General features: G+C 41.2%; 1 protein-coding gene across 10 annotated transcripts in view; it reads right to left on the bottom strand.

Annotated features, from left to right (window-relative positions):
• Nucleotides 1–20,338, bottom strand: part of ABCG2 (ATP binding cassette subfamily G member 2 (JR blood group)) — a 154,413-nt gene that overhangs the window by 31,201 nt on the left and 102,874 nt on the right. For 9 of the 10 annotated variants that reach the window (XM_061192631.1, XM_061192634.1, XM_061192635.1 and 6 more), the window contains 5 exons: nucleotides 12,868–13,089; nucleotides 7,459–7,518; nucleotides 6,461–6,575; nucleotides 5,695–5,847; nucleotides 2,618–2,775 (listed from right to left, as the gene is read on the bottom strand). In XM_061192631.1, coding sequence (XP_061048614.1) covers nucleotides 2,618–2,775; nucleotides 5,695–5,847; nucleotides 6,461–6,575; nucleotides 7,459–7,518; nucleotides 12,868–13,089 — 708 coding nt within the window. Of the gene's footprint in view, nucleotides 1–2,617; nucleotides 2,776–5,694; nucleotides 5,848–6,460; nucleotides 6,576–7,458; nucleotides 7,519–12,867; nucleotides 13,090–19,507; nucleotides 19,532–20,338 lie in introns of those variants that run through there. The other variant, XM_061192640.1, reaches the window with a different exon arrangement.

Genomic DNA, 20,338 nt, shown 5'->3' with positions numbered 1-20,338 from the left:
ATCTTGTCTTTTTGGTGGGCAGGGCTGTGTCCAGTGGTGTGTTTTGGGGTATATGTGAACTTAGTATGATTTTAGGCAGCCTCTCTGCTAATGGACGGGGTTGTGTTCCTGTCTTGCTAGTTGTTTGGCATGGGGTGTCCAGCAGTGTAGCTTGCTGGCCGTTGGGTGGAGCTCGGTCTTAGCGTTGAGAGCTCTCTGGGAGAGCTCTCACCGATTGATATTACGTGGAACCGGGAGGTCTCTGGTGGTCGAATGTTCTGAACTCAGCTTTCCCACCTCAGAGGCTCAGGCCTGACACCAGGCCGGAGCACCAAGACCCTCTCAGCCACATGGCTCAGAAGAAAAGGGAGAAAAAAAGAAAGAAAATAGCATCATGTCTGTTATATCTCTGCCAAGAATTCATAGCCTGAGTCTGGTCACGAGAAAACACTGGATGCACCCTATGAAATGTACTCTCGAATATGTGTGAGGACATAAGAGGCAAAGAGTAAAGAATTGTTCAGGATTAGAAAAGATTTTTTAAAAAGAGGGTTTCTGGAGAGAATCCTGAACCAGAAATGGAAAAGAGACACTTCTGGGGCAGCTGCTGAAGTCTGACTGGAGTCCACGGACTGGATGGTGGCAGTGGCATCAGAGCCAACTCCGTGGCCGGAAGGTGTGCAAGGCAGTAATGGAGGAGCAGTGTCCTTGCTTTTTGGAGTTGCAGGCCAGAGTATCTAGGGGTGATGGTACATGATTTCAGAAAAAGGTCTATGGTGGAGGGGAGGGGAGGGGGAAGGGATGGAGGGAGAGCAAATGCAGTTAAAAGGTAACAACAGTTGGGGAATCTAGGTAAGGGGAGATGGGATTTCGTTGTGCTACTGTTGTAACTGTTCCATAACATTGAAACTTTTTAAAAATTAATTTTAAAAAAGGTGTCCAAAACCTTTGAAATTTCTCTTATAACCGTGATTCTCCTACCATCTTCCTTCTTCATAAAAGACATTCTTGGGACTTCCCTGGTGGCGCAGTGGTTAAGAATCCACCTGCCAATGCAGGGGACACGGGTTTGAGCCCTGGTCTGGGACGATCCCACACGCCACAGAGCAACTAAGCCCGTGCGCCACAACTACTGAGCCTGCGCTCTAGAGCATGCGAGCCACAACTACTGAGCCTGCGCACCATAACTACTGAAGCCCTCACGCCTAGAGCCCACTTCTCCGCAATGAGAAGCCTGTTCACCACAACGAAGGGTAGCCCCTGCTCGCTGCAACTACAGAAAGCCTTCAAGCAACAACAAAGACCCAAAGCAGCCAAAAATTTTTTTTAAAAATTTTATTTAAAAAAATTTTTTTTAAATTTAATTTAAAAAATTTTTTTAAATTTTTAATTTAAAAAATTAAAAAAAAATTTTTAATTTAAAAAATTAAAAAAAAAAAAAGGAATTGATATTCTTTACTCCATCCTTCCATTTTTCAAGCCCCAAATCTTAGAAGTCATTCTCTCAATAATCACACCCCACATCCAATTCTAAGCTAATCCTGTTGATTCTATTTTCAAAACAGAGAGAACCCCCCGACTTCTCCCCGCCTTACCACTACCATCCTAGTCAAAGTCAGCGTATCTCAAACGAGCTAATGCAAACAGCCTCCTGACCGGACTCCTGCCACTCACCCTTGCCCAATTATACAGCCTTTTCTCCAGACGGTTGCCAGTCCTCTGTTCTAAAACTCTCTGAAAGCTTCCCATGTCACCTAGAGACATTAAAAGCCATAGCTCTTATAGCGGCCTACAGTCTATATAATCTGCCACCCACTCAATTCCATCTCATGTCCCGTTCTAACTGTTATGGACTGAACTGTGTGTCCCCAAAATTCATGTTGAAGTCCTAACCCCCAGCACTTCAGAATATAACTGTTTTTGGAGATAGGGTCTTTAAAGAGGTAATTTTGGTCAAATAAGGTCATGTGGGTGCCACAATCCAATAAGGACCAGTGTCCTTAAAAGAAGAGGAGATTGGGACACAGACACACCACGGGAAGATACAGTAAGGACACAGAGAGAAGACAGCTACCTACAAGCCAAGGAGAGAGGCCTCAGAAGAAACAGTCCTGCCGACTCCCTGATCTTGGACATACAGCCTCCAAAAATTTGAAAAACTAAACTTCTGTTTTAAGCTAACCACCCAGTCTGCGGTACTACGTTATGGCAGCTTGATCAAAGTAATCAATAAGAGTCCCCACCCCTCCTGAGGTCACCGGGTTCCAAACACATCAGGCACACTCTGCCGCAGGGCCACAGCTCTTCCCTTCCACTAGAACTCTCTTCTCCCATATATCCAGGTCTCGCTCCCTTGCTCCCAACTCAAACGTCACCTCGCTGAGGTCTTCCCTGACCGTCCTATACGTCATATAGCACCTCTATCCCACCACAGCCATCTTTCGCTACTCTCTTAGCCTGCTTCATTTTTCATAAAACACTTACATTTGTTAATTGACTGTTTCCCTCCAACAAAGAAGGAAGAAATTTTTGTCTGTGGTGCTTACTGCTGAGTCCCTTGCACCGAGAATAATACCTGGTACCTAGTAGGTCACCATACATTGGATGAATGAAAGAATAATGTTCCCCTAGCGTTTACCTCTTCAGAAGCAAAAGGACAGCATTTGCTGTGCTTGAATCTAAGCCAGTTGTGGGCTCATCCAGGAACAAGATGGATGGGTCAGTAATAAGCTCCATTGCAATACTAGTCCTTTTTCTTTCTCCTCCAGACACACCACGGATAAACTGAGTGCCAACCTAAAACACAAATATTATTGTGATTAACAATAAAAACCACAGCCATTATCATTTGTTGAGCTCCCAACATGTATGTGCCAACCCTACAAGAGGCACTTTATCTCATTATCCTCATTTATTCTGAACAGCAACTAAATGACTATGTGGGCAAAGAGGTAGGTTTCTCCTTAATTTGAAGAGTAAACTGAGGCTCAGGTCAAAGCTGGTAAGTGGCTAAGCCTGGTATGAAACCCATGCTTTTAACAGTTCTGTATGTTTCTCATCAAGCCATATATTTCATTTTAAGACAGTTAAGCCAGAACACTAAAAGATATGGCCCTGACGGAGTGAAGCCACAGACCAAAAAGGGAGCAGAAGATAGGAGTAGAAAAGCTGCTGAAAGCATCTATAATTTGTCAGTCTTTCTTACAGCCTCCTGACGCCCCCTTCCCCGCCCAAAGTCCTCAGTGCAGCTGGGCAGCTAGGAAAGCTCACTTTCTATCACACCCCATTAGCACCTCTTAAATCACCATAAGGTTTACCAAACTGAGCCCTCCTGTACCCTAACTTGCTGCAGAATTCCTGACTCATTCTTTTAGACAAATTCAGAAGGTAGACTATTCTACAGGGCAACTGGCTGGGTCTTTCAACTAGTCAGTGTCACTGTGTGGTAGGGGACCAGAAAGGTTCTGGGGGAGAAAGGAGATAGGAAATAATAATTCTTATATTAAGAGTCTTCAAAGGGATAGTAAGTAAGTGCTACTCAGGCCCTTGATTGGATCCCCTAACAACGGAGCGGTAACAGACATTCTGGAGAGGACACGGGGAAATGTGAACGAATATGGCTCTGCACAGCTGATATTAACACACTGTTAATTCTGGTAGTTGATAATGGTATTGTGGTAATGTAGGTAAATATCTTTTTTTTTAAGACGCATAATCAGCATTCAAGAGCGAAATGTCATGATATTTACAACTTTCTTTAAAATACTTCAGAGAAAAGAAGCTGAAGTAATTATGGGAAAAGATTAACAACGGGTAAATCTAGGTAAATGTTATTAGTAATCGTGCCATTATATTAATTATTCTACAATCATATCATCACTATGTAACAGAGAGGAACAAACCTGACTCCATATTGAATCTATTCCTTTAGCTCTAACCTTTGTGCTCTGTTGCCTGTGCTTAGTCATGCTGGCTCTGCACCTTTTATGAAAGAATGTTGCCTAAAGCCTGAAATATACAGGATAGCCCATTGTCAGGGCTCTGACCTTTAAAGGTGTAACACTTTTCCATTTACATAGAGATAAAAAGTTACACGACAGAGAATAACATTTGTCTTGTTGGAGGTTTATAGGAACATTGTGACCAGATCCACATGGACAGCTGCAAGAACAAAGGATTCCAACAGGAAGAAGTCTGCAGCAGCCAACCAACCAACCAACTCCCTCCCCTTTTAGTATAAAAGAAGCCTGAATTCTAACTTGGGTAAGATGGTTCTTTGGGACACGAGTCCACCATCCTCTTGGTCTGCTGGCTTTCCAAATAAAGTCGCTATTCCTTGTCCCAGCAACTCATGTCTCAATTTACTGACCTGTCATGCAGCAAGCTGTTCAAGCTTGGACTCCGTAACAACTAAGTAATCAGACTATGCTCTCTACATTTGTTATACTTAAAGTTTCATAAAAAGTAAAAAAATTTAAATGAAGTATTTCAATTAATTAGATAAATACATTCTAAGTCAACAACTTCCTTCAGCTTATTTTCTCTGGAAAGCCACGCAAGGAACTTAGGGCAATAACTGCCTGTTGGTAGAGAACTTTTACCTAAGGGTGAAGAATGGTAAATACCTTATTGGAAAGAAAATCAAGTAATAAGCAGAGCTAACACAAAGGAAAACCCAGTCACTTACAAAAAGAATTTAGTGGAAACTGGTGGCATCTCAGAGTTATTTTTCCAAACAAAATACAGCAAAATATACTTTACGTTAAATAATGTCAGAAAGTATCATATGAAACAGCAGCCAGCAGTATACCCCCATTCTTTGTTACCTCTACGTAAAGGATATCATGGGGGGACTAAACTAGAGCCATCACAATCTAAAAAGCTCATCTTCACTGAAAGCCTCAGGTGTTTTCCCAGCAAATCTTTCATACCTGGTCATCAACTGTAAAGTTCACTCATTCATTTCATTTCTTCTTCCTGATCCTGCATAACCCACAAAGGGAGTTACTTTTCTCTCTTGCCCACAACTTTTATCTCAAAAATCTAAAAGAGCCCAGCACATAACAGTCTGTAAGTAAATACTGGCAGAAGAAAGGGGGAGGGGCAGTGAGGGAGGGAGGGAGGAAGGGAAGCCAAAAGTGCCAAAAGAAAGGCTCTAGAAAAACAACTTGGATGCTACACAAATTAGAAATAAACCCTAATTTGACTGGATATAATTTTGGAAGCCAAACTGCAGCAAAGTGAAACATACAGAGCAGGAACCCTTGGATTTTCATCATGTACCAACTCCAGAAATATACCTCTCAAAGGCAATGGAACAAAGTCCCCTGGAGGAACAGAAGAAGGACAGCTAAAAGGGGAAAAGAAAACAGGAAGAAGGAAAGTTAGCGTGAAGACATGGAATGAGACGTGACAAACAATCAGGGTGGGAGAAGACCAAGGGCTGTAATCACACAGAAAGGGCCACATGTTCTTGGCAAAGAACACTTCCACATACTGGACACCACACTGCTGTACTTCATTTCCAGGAGTCAATCATTTTTAGTTTTTTTATCTGGTTAACTTCCATCTTCATATTAAGTAACTAGCCACTTTACTCATGGTTACAGAAAGCAGCCACTCTTTACTATACATATTATAGAAAACTTCTGAACAAGTTATACTATCCACACAGGTGAGTCCGATTTGCTGGCTATGACATATTCTCCACGTTACCTTGGAATCTGCCACTTTATCCAGACCTAACTCTTGAATGACCATGTTAATCCGTTCATTTTTTTCATGATTTGTCATAGTTGTTGGAAGCCGGAGAGCTGCCGAGAACTGTAAGTTTTCTCTCACTGTCAGAGTTCCCATCACGACATCATCCTTAAAGCAAAACGGCATTTTAACAAGACATAGCAGGTCGTTTCTAATACCCTCACTCTTTGGTATACGTAACTTACCCACAAAAATAACATACCCAAGGAAAGTTCTAGCTAATAATGAATTATACAAATTATAACGAATTATACTTGCAATTATACAAATTACAACTAACTCCATATAACAGCTGCAAAGCCTGATGAAATAATTTTCATTCCCTACCTGTACGCCCAAAGAGAACACAGGTAATTGTGATTATTACTAGCAAACATTTCTACACTGCTTTATACAAGGATTTGCCAAAATATTGTTCTAAGCTAGGTGAAGGAGAGAGGTGAAGGTAAAGGAAAAAAGTAAAACAGTAATGTTTTTTAGAAATGATATGATAACAAGAATTGATATCATTGCCCTTACAAGGATCATATTCCAGATTCTCCCTGCCTTTTCATTTAATACTATCCTGAATTTTACGGGAGATCATGAAAAGCTGGTGTGAAGAGAACTTGTTTCTATGAGTATGTCCTGTAGTCAATTGGAAGCACACTCAACTATTAGCCAAGGCACTTGCCAATATAGAAACAGAAGAAATCTAAAATGCAAATCCACAAATACTTACTTGTACCACGTAACCTGAGTTACATTTAAAATTGGCAGGTCGAGGTTGTCCGTTGATCAAAACATCGCCAGATAATCCATGTGGATCTTTCCTTGCAGCTAAGACATCTAACAACCTAAAAAGAGACTTACGTTATTGTTATTTTTTTTCCTCCAACTCAGGCTTTACCTCTCAGCTAATCTGAATCCAAATGCTGCTCAAGTTAGAAAATTAACTGACCAAGAAGTTATATGGTCCATCTAAACATATAGATATATTTTGAATCTCACCTTCCTTTTTTTCACTATATGCTACAATAAAGCCCAAAACCATGAAAGCAAAGCACTGGTGGCTGATCCAGCACAGACTACCCAAACTGCCCTCCAGGCTGTCTGACCTTGGGCGTTCCAAGGCAGGTCATGTACTCCTTTGTCTAAGACACAAGCCTTCACTTACGCCTTTGGCTCCATCTCCCCACTTTCAGTTTTATCCCCTTCCTTTTCCTCTCCATAGCTCAACTCATAGCTGACAGCTATATGCCAATCACCTTATCATGTCCTATTAGTAAAGCTGACCTAGTAAGACCTTCCTGGTCCTCAGGACAGAACCACAAACTAGCAAAACTGCACATTATCCACAGCAACTAGAACCAGACTAGACATGCAGAAAATGTTCAACAAATACCTGCTCACATAAAAGTGGTCTTTAAAAGCACACTAAAATTGGAGGTGGGGAATAGGTGATGAGATTTAAGAGGTACAAACCTCCAGTTATAAAATAAATAAGCCATGGGGATGTAACATACAGCATAAAGAATAGGGTCAATGATATTGTAATAACTTTATATGGGGACAGATGGCTAGACTTATCATGGTGATCATTCATAACGAATGCAAATGTCAAATCACTATGTAGTACACCTGAAACTGACATAGTATTTTTGGCAACCATAATGCAATTTATTAAAAACCACACATTAAAACTACAAAGAAAAAGCTTACGTATACTGTTATACTCACGAAGATTTGCCTCCACCTGTGGGTCCCAGAATGGCATTGAGGCCAGGTTTCATGATCCCACTGTAAATACAGAAATATATCAAGTTATTGGACCACTTTACAACCAGTTCTATTAATTTAGGGTTTGCATTTAATACACTCAATGAAGGTTGATAAAATTATAGACAGGGGAAAAAAACCCCACAAATCAACTCTTAAAGGAAAAAGAAACCGAATTGTCGATTAACAAAAATCTAGCACACAAAGAATGTTAACCACAAGTCAGGACTTACAAGAAAAATGACTTGGGTCCCTCTAAATTCCCTTCCCTTATTCTCCACACTGGTTCCTTGATGTAACAAACTCTGGTGAAGCATCTCTGCTACACTTACTCCTCTTTCACAGTGTAAAGTGCATTAACAAGTTCTGAGCGATGCCTGATGATTATTATCTTCACGTCACCTGACTTGCTACCTCATTCTACACAATTAGTAAGTCAATGGACTTCTAGAATCACCAGTAGAAGTGTTCTCACTGCATAAATCTAGTCAGAGAAAGAAACAGTATATCTGAAATAGAAATTCAATGGCTGGAATAAAGCACCTCAGGGGGTTAAAAAGAAAATATCACCAATTCTTACCCCTCACAAAATTCTTAATCAAATTAGAAAAGTAAAACATACACTCTCAAGATATATCGTCTTCTTCCTTGTAATGGACTGGAAAATTCTCCGTTTAGAAGTGGTAGATGCCACTTTCTAAAGGAGACAACCTTTAAGGATATACAGACACGGTGTACACACAGCATGTTCCAAACAGACTAAGTAGATGTTTGAGGGTGGTGAAAATTCAGATAGAAAGCAGGAGGGTAGAAAAAATCAAGGCAGTGTTGACTGTGTTGAGTCTCAAGAAGAAAGCAAATACTTATCCTAACGGTAGCCAGTAGAATGACTAAGGAGGATGGAGTGGAGAAAGGAAAATTAAGGGCAAGGCCTCCGCAGTTATGTAGGCATGATGAAATAGAGGCCTGAAAAGCCCTTTCAAAACCCTGGTGACTAAGTCCAATCTCTCTTTGGAACTGGTAGGTAAGTCAAAATTTATTCCACAGAGAAAATGGTATCTATTCCAAGTGGATGGTCCAAAGCCAAAGGCTATTCCATTCCCAGATCATGATTTTCACAGAAGCCAATTCTATGATTACACAGTTGTTGTAAGTGATGAACTTTACAAGGTACCCCGGTGCTTCCGTCCAGGAGGACCTCAGCACTTACTGACTACTGTGCTTGCATCGCCACAACTGTGAAACGGCTGGTGCTAGGGTGACAGGTACCTTTCACTTTGCTCATTAGCTGAAACACTGAACAAAAATAAATGAATTAGGTAAACCAGGAGCAAGGTGTAAAACAGAAAAATCTCTTATTCTTTCAGTGACTTTCCCCACAGATGTAAAAAGACATGCTAATGGCTGGGTGAACTTTCAAGATGCAGCTGTCAATAGCTCTTGATGTACCTTCTTTATCAATAGCTATCTAGTAACGGCTTCTAAAATCATGAGATACAAGCTTGTTATTCACTAAAACTCTGTTGTCAGAAAACCTTTCCAGGTTTTAGAAATAACTCCTCAAATCGAGACCAAGCAATCTGAAATAACTAATCCCAAACTGAATGTAAACGTTCTAAGACAAAGAATTTTACAGGTCCCCGAGTTGGGCTTACTTTGGCACTGAGCCCTAGCATTACAGAAAACAACAGCAGTGTAGAATTACAACTGCAACAGTTCCAGTTTGGAGCAGTGGCTAATTCTCCCTTCATTCATTAAACAGTTATCCAATGTCTACTATGTATAACAAGATGCCTCTTCTAGGACATGGGACTGAGCTGAGAATAAAACAAAGTCCTAGCCCTTGTGGAATTTACATTAAAGTCCAGGGATCGGCAAACTACAGCTGGTCACCTGTCTTCTGTTTTCATAAACAAAGCGTTACTGGGACAGAGCTATCCTCCTTCATTTGCGTATTGTCTATGGCTGCTTTCACGCTACAACGACAGGGATGGGTAGCTGCAACACAGATGGATGGCCCATAAAGCTGAAGATATTTACCATCAGGCCCTTTACAGAAAAAGCAGTCGATGGTCTACAATCCCCTTGTTTCCCCACCCTACCCCCTGCCCTACTATCATCCCTCAAAACCGATTTCCCACCCTTATATACTGCTTTACAGCATTCACAAGCAGCAAAGTCCCCCTCACTAGACTGTAAAACCCTGCCAACAAGAATTACATCATCTTGTGTTAAGCCTCAGCCCAAAAGTATGTAGCACAGTGGTCTACAAGGGAAGACCACTGAATACTGGATACACGAAGTGAAACCTAGCTAAAGGAGTCACATCATATGTATTACTTTTTTAGTGGATAATGGTTAATCCTTTGTCTCGGTTTATAAAAGAGCAGTCAATGCCATTCCCAAAGCTTGGAGCATGGCCTCTCCCTACCCTACCCTACTGTGCCCTACACACACACACACACACACACACACACACACACACTCGTGCACACACACAATCATCACCTTCTCTCTCCCCACACCCCTGAACCTCTGATTTAGGGTTAGGGATGTCCACTGTGTCTCCTAACCCTTCTATCACAGTACAATGACACAGTGAGGTGCTCTAGTTGTCTGAATCCCGCATTAGACTAGAAGGTTTCTCAGGACAGAGGACATATCTGTGTCACTAGCATCTTGCACAAGGTCAAGCACCCCATAGACACTGGACATTTGCTGAATAAGTGAGTCTCCACATTTCCACAAAATGACAATTACTTATAGGAAAACCAAAAGAACTGTTTTCAGTAAAAACAAATGTTAAGAAGTAGGAAAAGTGTATGGAAAATAGGTACAGTCTGACTAGAAAGAAAACTTACATTCCCTACGTGTTATTTTATGTTCAAATACGCCAATCATTTCTATTAGACTTCCGCTTCCCTTCTTAGTGCGAAGGTGATGAAAGTGGGTAGAGCTGCAGCAATGCCAGCACCCAAGAACACAGGCTGCAAAGCGAGGGAGGAGGAGGAGCGGAGACAGGCGGAAGGGCGGGAGACTGCTTATGCCGAGGAATAAGAAGACTGATCGAGCAAACCAATGAGTATATTAAAGACAACGAGAACCAGGTTTTTCACTTTTTGAGAAGATGTTTTACAAACATGGAAATGTGGAAAGAACCTTGGAGTGTCAGATATAAATTGGAGGATGTATTAATGAGAAGTCGTGGGTTTTAATCTACATACACAGATACAGAAAGTTTTAGATATATGTATAAGCACCCGTGTGCGTATACTGAAACATACATATAGTCCCTAGGTCTGTCCGCCGAGAAAGCCTAGAAGCTGTAAGATCCTAATAGCAATAAACATTCCAGACACCCAGATCTTGGTTTGTAAATACCATCCTCCACAAAAAGGAACATCAGCTGATTCCAGGTCTGACGCAGGGTGAGTACACAGTGAGTCTGAAAATTCTTGCTGTGCCAACAAAATATTCAAAGAATGAGAGTATATGTCAAAAGAATGAGTGAAAACACAAAACAAAATACAGAACCTACCTTGAAAGTCTCCCACTGACCAAATCAGGAACAATAGAAGGATCAAGATGACTAATGACAGGACTTCCCTGGTGGCGCAGTGGTTAAGAATCCGCCTGCCAATGCAGGGGACACGGGTTCGAGCCCTGGTCTGGGAAGATCCCACATGCCACGGAGCAACTCAGCCCGTGCGCCACAACTCCTGAGCCTGCGCTCTAGAGCCCGCGAGCTACAACTACTGAGCCTGCGTGCCTAGAGCCCATGCTCCGCAACAAGAGAAGCCACCACAGTGAGAAGCCCGTGCACCGCAACGAAGACCCAACGCAGCCGAAAATAAATTAATTAATTAATTTAAAAAAAAAAAAAAAAGAAGACAAATGAGAGCACCCTTTTCCCCATCCCAGAAACTCTACTTAGTTGAAGCCAGCAGATGGGGGAAAAGATAAGAAACACTACTGCCTAAATAAGAAATGTGAGTAAGCAAGAAAAACTACCCCTGGTATCCTTTTAACTGTAAAATTTGAAAGGATTACAAGATTTGACTGAGTTTTTATGAACCTAGGAATGCATGTAAGGATGAACTCATCTGTTGCTGAAACGCACACCACTGAACCATAAAAACATTACGAAGCCTTCAGCAGATGACACTTTTACTGTATCAAGTTACTAATTTACTAGCTTTAAAACATAAGCAAGGTAAACGTACCCTCAAGCAGCATATATTTTAAGTTTATTCAACCTGCACATACTCAAATCGTTTATCTTCCACTTATCAGCATAAAATCTGAAGTGACCAGCATTTTTCTTGATTAGTATGTTCCACAAAAAAACTTGTCAGCTTTTCAGAAAGGTCAGGTGACTCTAGCCTAGGCATGTAGCAAAAGATATAAGCTTTTCATCTACCATTCCTCTCCTTATTCTCATACTCAGGGTTTCTTTACACAAGAAAGCATCAAGGAAGCAGGCATGACAGTCTGTGTTACTGCATGGAGAAAATACTATCTAATTCTACACAGCACCTGGCTTCCAGCAACCCAATCTCAGATCCCCATTGTTTCTTCCCCACCCACATCCAAAAATGTTCTCCCCTATTTGTCATTTCCCAGCCCTCTGGAAGCAGCTGGCTGCCAGTAACAGAAAAGACCACAGTCCCATATAATGCATCCAGAAGATATGAGAAATATCTGATTCCATATAGGTTTGTAGCCATACCTGGCCAAAGGGCTCTTATAAAACCACTCCTCCAGGCTTGGAAAGCCGAAAAAGTTGCTTCCTTTGTCTAGGAATAATTATTTCCCCTATTAAACAAAAAAATTAACAAAACACATAGGCCACGCTACCTAAGCAAACCTAGATTCACTCCCTACTCCACAGAGAGGTAGAATCCAGCTCAATTCTCTGGAAATCAGAAAAACATTAAAACCCTAAAGACTATAATATATGAAAGAGAGATACCTGGGACCCAGTAGATTCTACCTGAATGCTCATTTCTCTCCCCACTCCACTGCCCACTCCACCACCATGTGATGAATTAGTTGCTGGATGAGGAGAATAAAAATCATAGTTTTATGTTGACTTGTATTCTAAAATATAAATAAGTGTATTAATTTGGATCCTAAATTCTCTTATCACTTTGGACTTCAACAGCATAACTTAAGCTAAGTTATAGTTGTCTTATATTTACATATACCTAACATGTGATCCAACTGTTTCACTGCTAGTTTAGCCAAATGAAACGAAAGCATGTGTCCGTATATCTGTATAGACTTGTACACGTTTATCTGCAGTAAGCAAAACCTGCAAAGTTCAATGCATGTCAATGAATCTATTTAAATAAAAGTTCATGCACATACTTGACGTTCTTTAGTATTTCTTTCTCAACTGTTTTCCGACAAAGTAGAAAGCCACTCTTCACTTTTACTCGATAGCAGATGTTATGAAAACTTAACACAGCTCCGCCAGTAAATGTCTTCAGGTCACTGGAGGTTGTCTCCGGGATGCAATTGGTGTTTCTTTTTGACATTGGGACAGAAACTTGGTAACTGTTGGAAGACATCTGGAATGTTTCTGCCTTTCTGTAGAGGGAAAAGCAACAGTAAGTTGACAGTCCAGGTAAATGAGACCGTAAACAGTAGTTAAGAGTACACTTAAAACAATTCAGTTTTGGTACAAACTTCCAGTTATAAAATAAGTTAAGTCCTGAGGATATAATCTGCAGCATGGTGACTCTAGCTAATAATACCGTACTGTATATTTGAAAGTTGCTAAGAGAACTTAAAAGTTCTCATCATAAGAAGAAAAAATTTGTGACTTTGGTCTGTGATGGATATTAAGTAGACTTACTGTGGTGATCATTTCACAGTATATACAAATTTTAAGTCATTATGTTGTATGCCTGAAACTAATATAATGTTATGTGTTAATTATATCTCAATTTAAATTTTAAATAGACACCAAAAAAAATTTTAATGTAAAATGCCTCATTGGTCATTTTTATATTGATTACATGTTTAAGTAAAAATATTTTGCATATATTGGATTCAATGAAATATATTTTTAAAAATTTTAAACAAATCCATTGTAAACCTCAATGCAATAAATAGCTCCATTTCCAATAAATAGGTCACATCACAGCAATAAGAACAACCTTGAAACCTATATTAGGGAGGCAGACACAACTCTGAATACATACACTCCAATTAGGGGTCAATTAAACATCTAATAAGTAAATAGGGAGAGTATGAAAATTTCTCAAAACTCATGAAGCAGGAAAAAGATGAACGGGAGTTAGATCTGACTTGAAAAGTATATTACCATACGACTCAAGATCAGGGACAGACCACATGATCACCAACACCCCGTTTTTGTTTGAGTCTATGACATAGTTATTACAAAAAGGGGGTTGGCCAGGCAGTCAGGGATAAGAGAGATTAATTTGAATTTAAAGCTCCAGACTTGGGCAAGATGGGAATAAAGATGCAGACCTACTAGAGAATGGACTTGAGGATACAGGGAGGGGGAAGGGTAAGCTGGGACGAAGTGAGAGAGTGGCATGGACATATATACACTACCAAATGTAAAATAGATAGCTAGTGGGAAGCAGCCGCATAGCACAGGGAGATCAGCTCGGTGCTTTGCGACCACCTAGGGGGTGGGATAGGGAGGATGGGAGGGAGACGCAAGAGGGAGGAGATATGGGGATATATGTATATGTATAGCTGATTCACTTTATGATACAGCAGAATCTAACACAACACTGTAAAGCAATTATACTCCAATAAAGAGGTGTAAAATAAATAAATAAACAAATAAATAAAGCTCCAGACTTCAGGCGGGGTCGCGGGCCCTCGCGGCGCGGAGCAGAGTGGCTACAGCGGCGCGATGCTGTGCGCCCAGCGCCCGGGAGGCCTCGGGGCCGGGCTCCGGGTCCGGTGGGTCAGCACCAGCTGGTGCCCGGTGGGTGCCGCCGCCTGGACCTGTTGGGCGAGCGCCGGAAACAGTGGGCCCTGTCAGGCCGGAACGCTTCACCTCTTGGTATTTCCCGCAATCGACACGTGAAGCATCTGTTGATGCAAAGCTGTCCACACAGTGGGTCTGGCCCTGGTACTCTGCCTCATTCGTGAGTTCCCCCCTGTGTCAGGCGCTGCGTTGGGCAGCCGGTTAAAATGGTGAAGAGCGGGGTTCCTAGTCCTCAGAGCTGCCCTTCTGCGGAGGCAAGACTTTCCAGCGCCAGGTGCAGTCCACGAGCGTGGAGAACGTGTGGGCTTTAGGGATGCTTGCAGCAAGTTCAGGCTGCGGCTTTCCCACTGGTCGCTAGTGACCACAGACATGTTCGCTTAACCTCTGAAAATGTCACCTTATCCGTAAAAAAGGAGATTGACAGTTTGTGCTCTAGGATTGTGTGATTTACATGAGAGAACCTATGTAAAGTACATGGTACACTTTTGGCATGCCGTGGATGTGTAAGTGTTTGTGGTTTTTGTCTGCCTTCCTGGGCGTCATAACAAGTGCGATCGAACTGCTACAAGAAGATGGTCCTGGGCTTCCCTGGTGGCGCAGTGGTTGAGAGTCTGCCTGCCAATGAAGGGGACACGGGTTCGAGCCCTGGTCTGGGAAGATCCCACATGCCGCGGAGCAACTGGGCCCGTGAGCCACAATTACTGAGCCTGCGCGTCTGGAGCCTGTGCTCCGCAACAAGAGAGACCACGACAGTGAGAGGCCCGCGCACCGCGATGAAGAGTGGCCCCCGCTTGCCGCAACTAGAGAAAGCCCTAGCACAGAAACAAAGACCCAACACAGCCAAAAAAAAAATTAATTAATTAAAAAAAAAAAAAGAAGATGGTCCTTCCTTCCCATTAGATTAGTGATTTTTATCTTTATCAAGGTGTTGAAATGCTTTTGGAAGGTATAAAATTTGCTGCCAGTTTCAGCCTATGACTTGGTTTAGCCTGTTTACTGAATCTTCCTAAAATACATATGTGCTCAGAAATCAACTCACCGTCCCTCTTTTATACTTTGTGGAGTGCTTGATGCTGTGCCCTGGACCTCACTCAGTGCCGGGCAGGGTCCTGAGAACTTAGTAACCTTGTTCCTGTGTCCGTGCTGTGAGACACAGCACATATTGTCATCCCTTCATGCCTGATGAAGAAATTAGGCTGAGGAGGACAAAGAACTGGACCAGGGTCACACAGCTGATAGTGGTTACAGCTGACACCTGTTAAACGCTTTCTGCATGCCAGGCACTGTTAAAATGTTTTTTTTAAACGTGTATAATTTAATCCTTGCCACTCTGTGTGTTAGATTTTATGGTAGTGACAGAGCTGGATTTTGAACCCGTATCATTCTATTTTTGTTTTTTCTAAAATAATTAAAAATTGAAGAAAAATTGCATTCTAAAACATTTTTAGTGTCATATATGTGGAATGTCGCGGGGAATGTGAAAGTGATACCTGTGATGACAGGTGTCAAGATGATATGAAACATCAACGAAACCAAGATTTTGTTTATGAGGAAAGTATTTGTATTGAATACCCCCAGGTCATGTTTTTAGTTATCAGTGGGAACTGTTCTTTGGGTTTCAGGGCCTGTTTGGAGTTCCTGAGCTCAGCGCCCCAAAAGGATTCCGTGTCGCCCAGGAGAAGGCCCTGAGGAAAACGGAGCAGCTGGTGGTCTGTGTGTGCTCGGCGCAGCCGGGGCCCCAGACCGTGCTCATCTTTGACGAGCTCTCGGACTCCTGGTGCAGGGTGGCCGACTTGGTAAGACGCCGGGCATGGGCCGCAGACCACCTCTCACTTTTGCAAGTTAAGCTCAGTGTATTAGGTTCAGTACTGGATTGTAAAGTTAGGAATGTCTGAACTGTTTGAGAGCTCTTGGGTGTAATCTGTTACAGTGAAGCGTGCTGTTGAATGGGAAGAATGTATAGGAAAGGTCAGATTTAGTACTCATACTTTAATACATATATTTAATAAAATAGATATGTAATATGTAATGAAAGAATGATTACTCACACGGCAAAGATTCTTCATGTGACAAAGGTTCTTCATTTATGAAAATATCTACCAAAATTCTAATAGAACATTTACCTGTACATTTACAATAAAATTAATCGCATAAAAAAAATTTTAAAAAAGCTCCAGACTTTACATCCCTGTTTGCTATGCTCCTTCAATCAACTAGGAAGATAAACTCCAAACTTCTTTGGAATGACAAAATCATTTCCTTAATGAGCAAACATATTTAAATTCTAGGAAGGTTTAGAATTATATACAATAATGATGGAGAAAATCAAACCAGTGGTTAAGCAGTTAAAGAATTTAAAATAAAAAGTGAGTATTAAATTTATAAATGAAGTTTAAAATATTTCATTAAACAAATTTAAAAAGGCCCCTTTAAAGGATTTAGAGTAAGACCTTAAAGTGAACTTAACAGCTTGTGAAACAGGTTTGAAATGTGAAACTTCCATAAAACTAGTTTTAATTTTTAAAAATCAAAATAATCCATGAAGAACTTTCTCGCTGGCTATGGTAGAGTAGCTGGTCCAAACCAATCATTCTCCTAAGAACAACTGTAGAAGTAGACAAAATATAAGATGCAACTCTTTGAAGAGTGCTCTCTGATGAGAGCAAGCAAAGCAGCCAGGACTTGAGCAGCCAAATTCTTGGAAAGAAGGGAAAATGAAGGCACAGCCAGCATTCTGTGCCCTTTCCCCTCGAGGCAAATTGCACATACATGGGGAAAAACTCAGGAAAACCAGGCAGAAAGAAGCTGCTAGAGGCCAAAAAGCTGAACAAATATTTAAGTAACCTCTCACAGTGTTAGGGAGACAAAGTTTGGAGCTGTGAGCCTACCAGTTGAAAACCTGAAGTTTTTGAGATCCCAGTAGGCCTATGACCTGGAAATATGGGCAACCCAGAAATAGACCAGCTTCTACTCAATCAAAGTGATCCACTCATACTTTGCTATAAGAAACTTAAATCACTCTGAAACTTCTTATCATCCAAATTTTCAATCAAAAATTACCAAGCATGCCAGAAAATAAGACCTAATGTTCCAAAACAAGAAAACAGAAATAGACCCACAGATATTGCAGATTGGAGTCATCAGACATCTGCGTTAAAATAACTGAGTGATATGTCTAAGAAAATAAATGAAAAGATAAGACTACCACCAAAGAACCAGAATCTGTATTTTTTTAAAAAAATCAATAGATGAGTTTATTAGCAGTTTAGACACAGATTAGGAAAGAAGTAGTGAACCGGTAGGCTGGTATGTAGAAAACATACAGATTGAAGAGCGTATGAAAATTCCATGTATCACCATGGAAAAGAAAACAAAAACAAAAAAAACTCCAGACTGAAAAAGTAGGTTTTTTTTACTACATAAAAGAGCTAAGAAGCATATGAGATGTGGAGAAAAAGGTCTGGCATACATGTAACTGGAGACCTGGAAGAGAGAGAAAAATGGAACAGTGTCAATATTTGAAGAAATACTGGCCAAGCCTTTTCCAAAACTGATGAAGGTATCAAGCCACAGACTGAAGAAGCTCTAGGAACACCAAAGCAGGATACATACAAGAAAACCATGCCTGAGAATATCATAGTAGAACTGCCCCCAAACCAAAATAATCTGTAATTGTTCCTGTACCCCCAAACTGCTCTACTGTTATCACACTTAAAACACTATTCAATTTTGGAAACTGCAAAAGTAGGAAACCACTTAGAGACTGGTCCCAGGAAATTAGAAGAGCTTAGTTTTAATCTGTGAACACAATGAATGGTAATAATTAGCTAAAATCCTACTCTCTTAAAGCAGTGAAAGAGAAGGCTCAAGGTGCAAGTAATCTAGAGACCTTACCTCTTGACTTTATGAACTTCAAGCCATCCCCCATGCCTTCAAAAGCCAAACTACGCCAGTCTGATACAAGCAATTGTTTCTCCGGCCTCCATCCCCATGTGATGTTCAGCCACCGAAGATACTTTCTAACCCTCTCCCAAGGCTCATTAAGAGTATCAAATAACATACCACTTGAATGTAAATAGGTCATTGGCTCAAGACAGACATTCATACAAAATTTTTGTGAGATTTTCTGCTAATAAAAGGTACCAACTGGAACTAAAGTACCCAAGAAGGATTATCCATGCCCATCCATCTATCCATCCATCCAAGATAGAGGGCTAAAGCTTATAAATACAATCACAATTTTAGAAGTGTGTGCATACCGAGTTTGCCTTCACTGTGATGGGCTTAAGTTTGTGATTCACACTGCTAGGAGGTGCTGGATTCCTCATTAGGATTCTAATAATCTTCCTCAGGAAGACAACAGGGTCTTAGTTATTCATGTGTCACAAATCAAGAGATTAGCAGGCATAACTAAGGTACACCATCCAGCTGAAGCACTTATACCAAAAAACAAACTTATTTCTAACACCAATATGGAACAATATGTTACTCTAAGATGAAACAAAAAACTTGCAGTAATGATTACAAAATTTTAAAAATACAATGTCTCGGGGCTTCCCTGGTGGCACAGTGGTTAAGAATCCACCTGCCAATGCAGGGGACACAGTTCGAGCCCTGCTCTGGGAAGATCCCACATGCCGCGGAGCAACTAAGCCCGTGTGCCACAACTACTGAGCCCGCACGCCATAACTACTGAAGCCCGGGTGCCTAGAGCCCGTGCTCTGCAACAAGAGAAGCCACCGCAATGAGAAGCCCGCGCACCGCAACGAAGAGTAGCCCCCGCTCGCCGCAACTAGAGAAAGCCTGCGTGCTGCAACGAAGACGCAACGCAGCCGAAAATAAAAAGAAAAAAAGAAAAAAAAATACAATGTCTCGGCACCATATTAACCTCAAAGTACTCAATCTCCAGTTAATACAGTATCCTGGGTTTAGATGAGTCACTAAAAGTAACTGCCTCCAAGTAAACATTAATCTTTCCCTACGGATTAGCATTACCACATCTAGATTTCCCTGTAACAAAAATCAACTTCCTACCTTGTTGCTGCTTCCTTGCTTCCAGAGCACCTGCTAGATCACTTTCTGAGTCCTAGACCCACTGCAAAGACTTTAACTCCTTAGATAAAAGAAGCAACCAAATGGTTTCACAACTCACACATGAACCCAGGCTACCCTGTTAACTGGCCCGATTATCTTTTCACCAGCTGGAACAGTCCTTCCATGCATGACCGAGAGGCTCCGAATAATGAGATTCTTTCTCCCTTTCCAGCTATCTCTTTTCTGGTGGCCTACCTATGTCATCTTTCCTCTCTTCTTGTTGCCTTCTAACTAGTGAGGCCACATTTTTACTTTTTTGAAAAGTCTGAACAATCTTCTTTCATAGACTCCAGTATATCTATTAAAAGAATGATAACCTGCATTACAAATATCACTTTTCTCTATTTTACTCTTTACCATACGCTTTATCTGACACTCTGCTATAAACAGAGTGCCTAAGACAATGGAAACTGCACACAGGTAATAAAAGTACAGAGGTCAGTTCTAAAGTTCTCAGCCAGACACCTGTCCGCAGCTGTAAATACTGCATCTGCTGGTAGAAGCCAGAGCAGCCTCACGTCAAGAGTCTGGGCCTTCCTCTTACGTTTTTCTCCTAGAGATAATAATAGCAAGTGGAGAGTGACACTTTGCCTCATAGCCATGAGGACATGCTACGGAAGTATACACCTCCTTCAACTATTTACTGTAATGTCACAATCCTGACGAGTTAAGCTTCTCAGATCACTGCCAGGTGAATGCTATAAAACTTATGAACAGTCAGAAATAGCAACAGGATAGTTTTGAACACTGTTAGAAAGGAACTCAAAATCT

This window comes from Eubalaena glacialis, chromosome 5 (genome assembly GCF_028564815.1).
Source record: "Eubalaena glacialis isolate mEubGla1 chromosome 5, mEubGla1.1.hap2.+ XY, whole genome shotgun sequence".
NCBI classification, from domain to species: Eukaryota; Metazoa; Chordata; class Mammalia; order Artiodactyla; family Balaenidae; genus Eubalaena; species Eubalaena glacialis.
The sequence above is the reverse complement of the archived record's forward strand: the minus strand, read 5'-3'. Positions and strand labels throughout refer to the sequence as shown.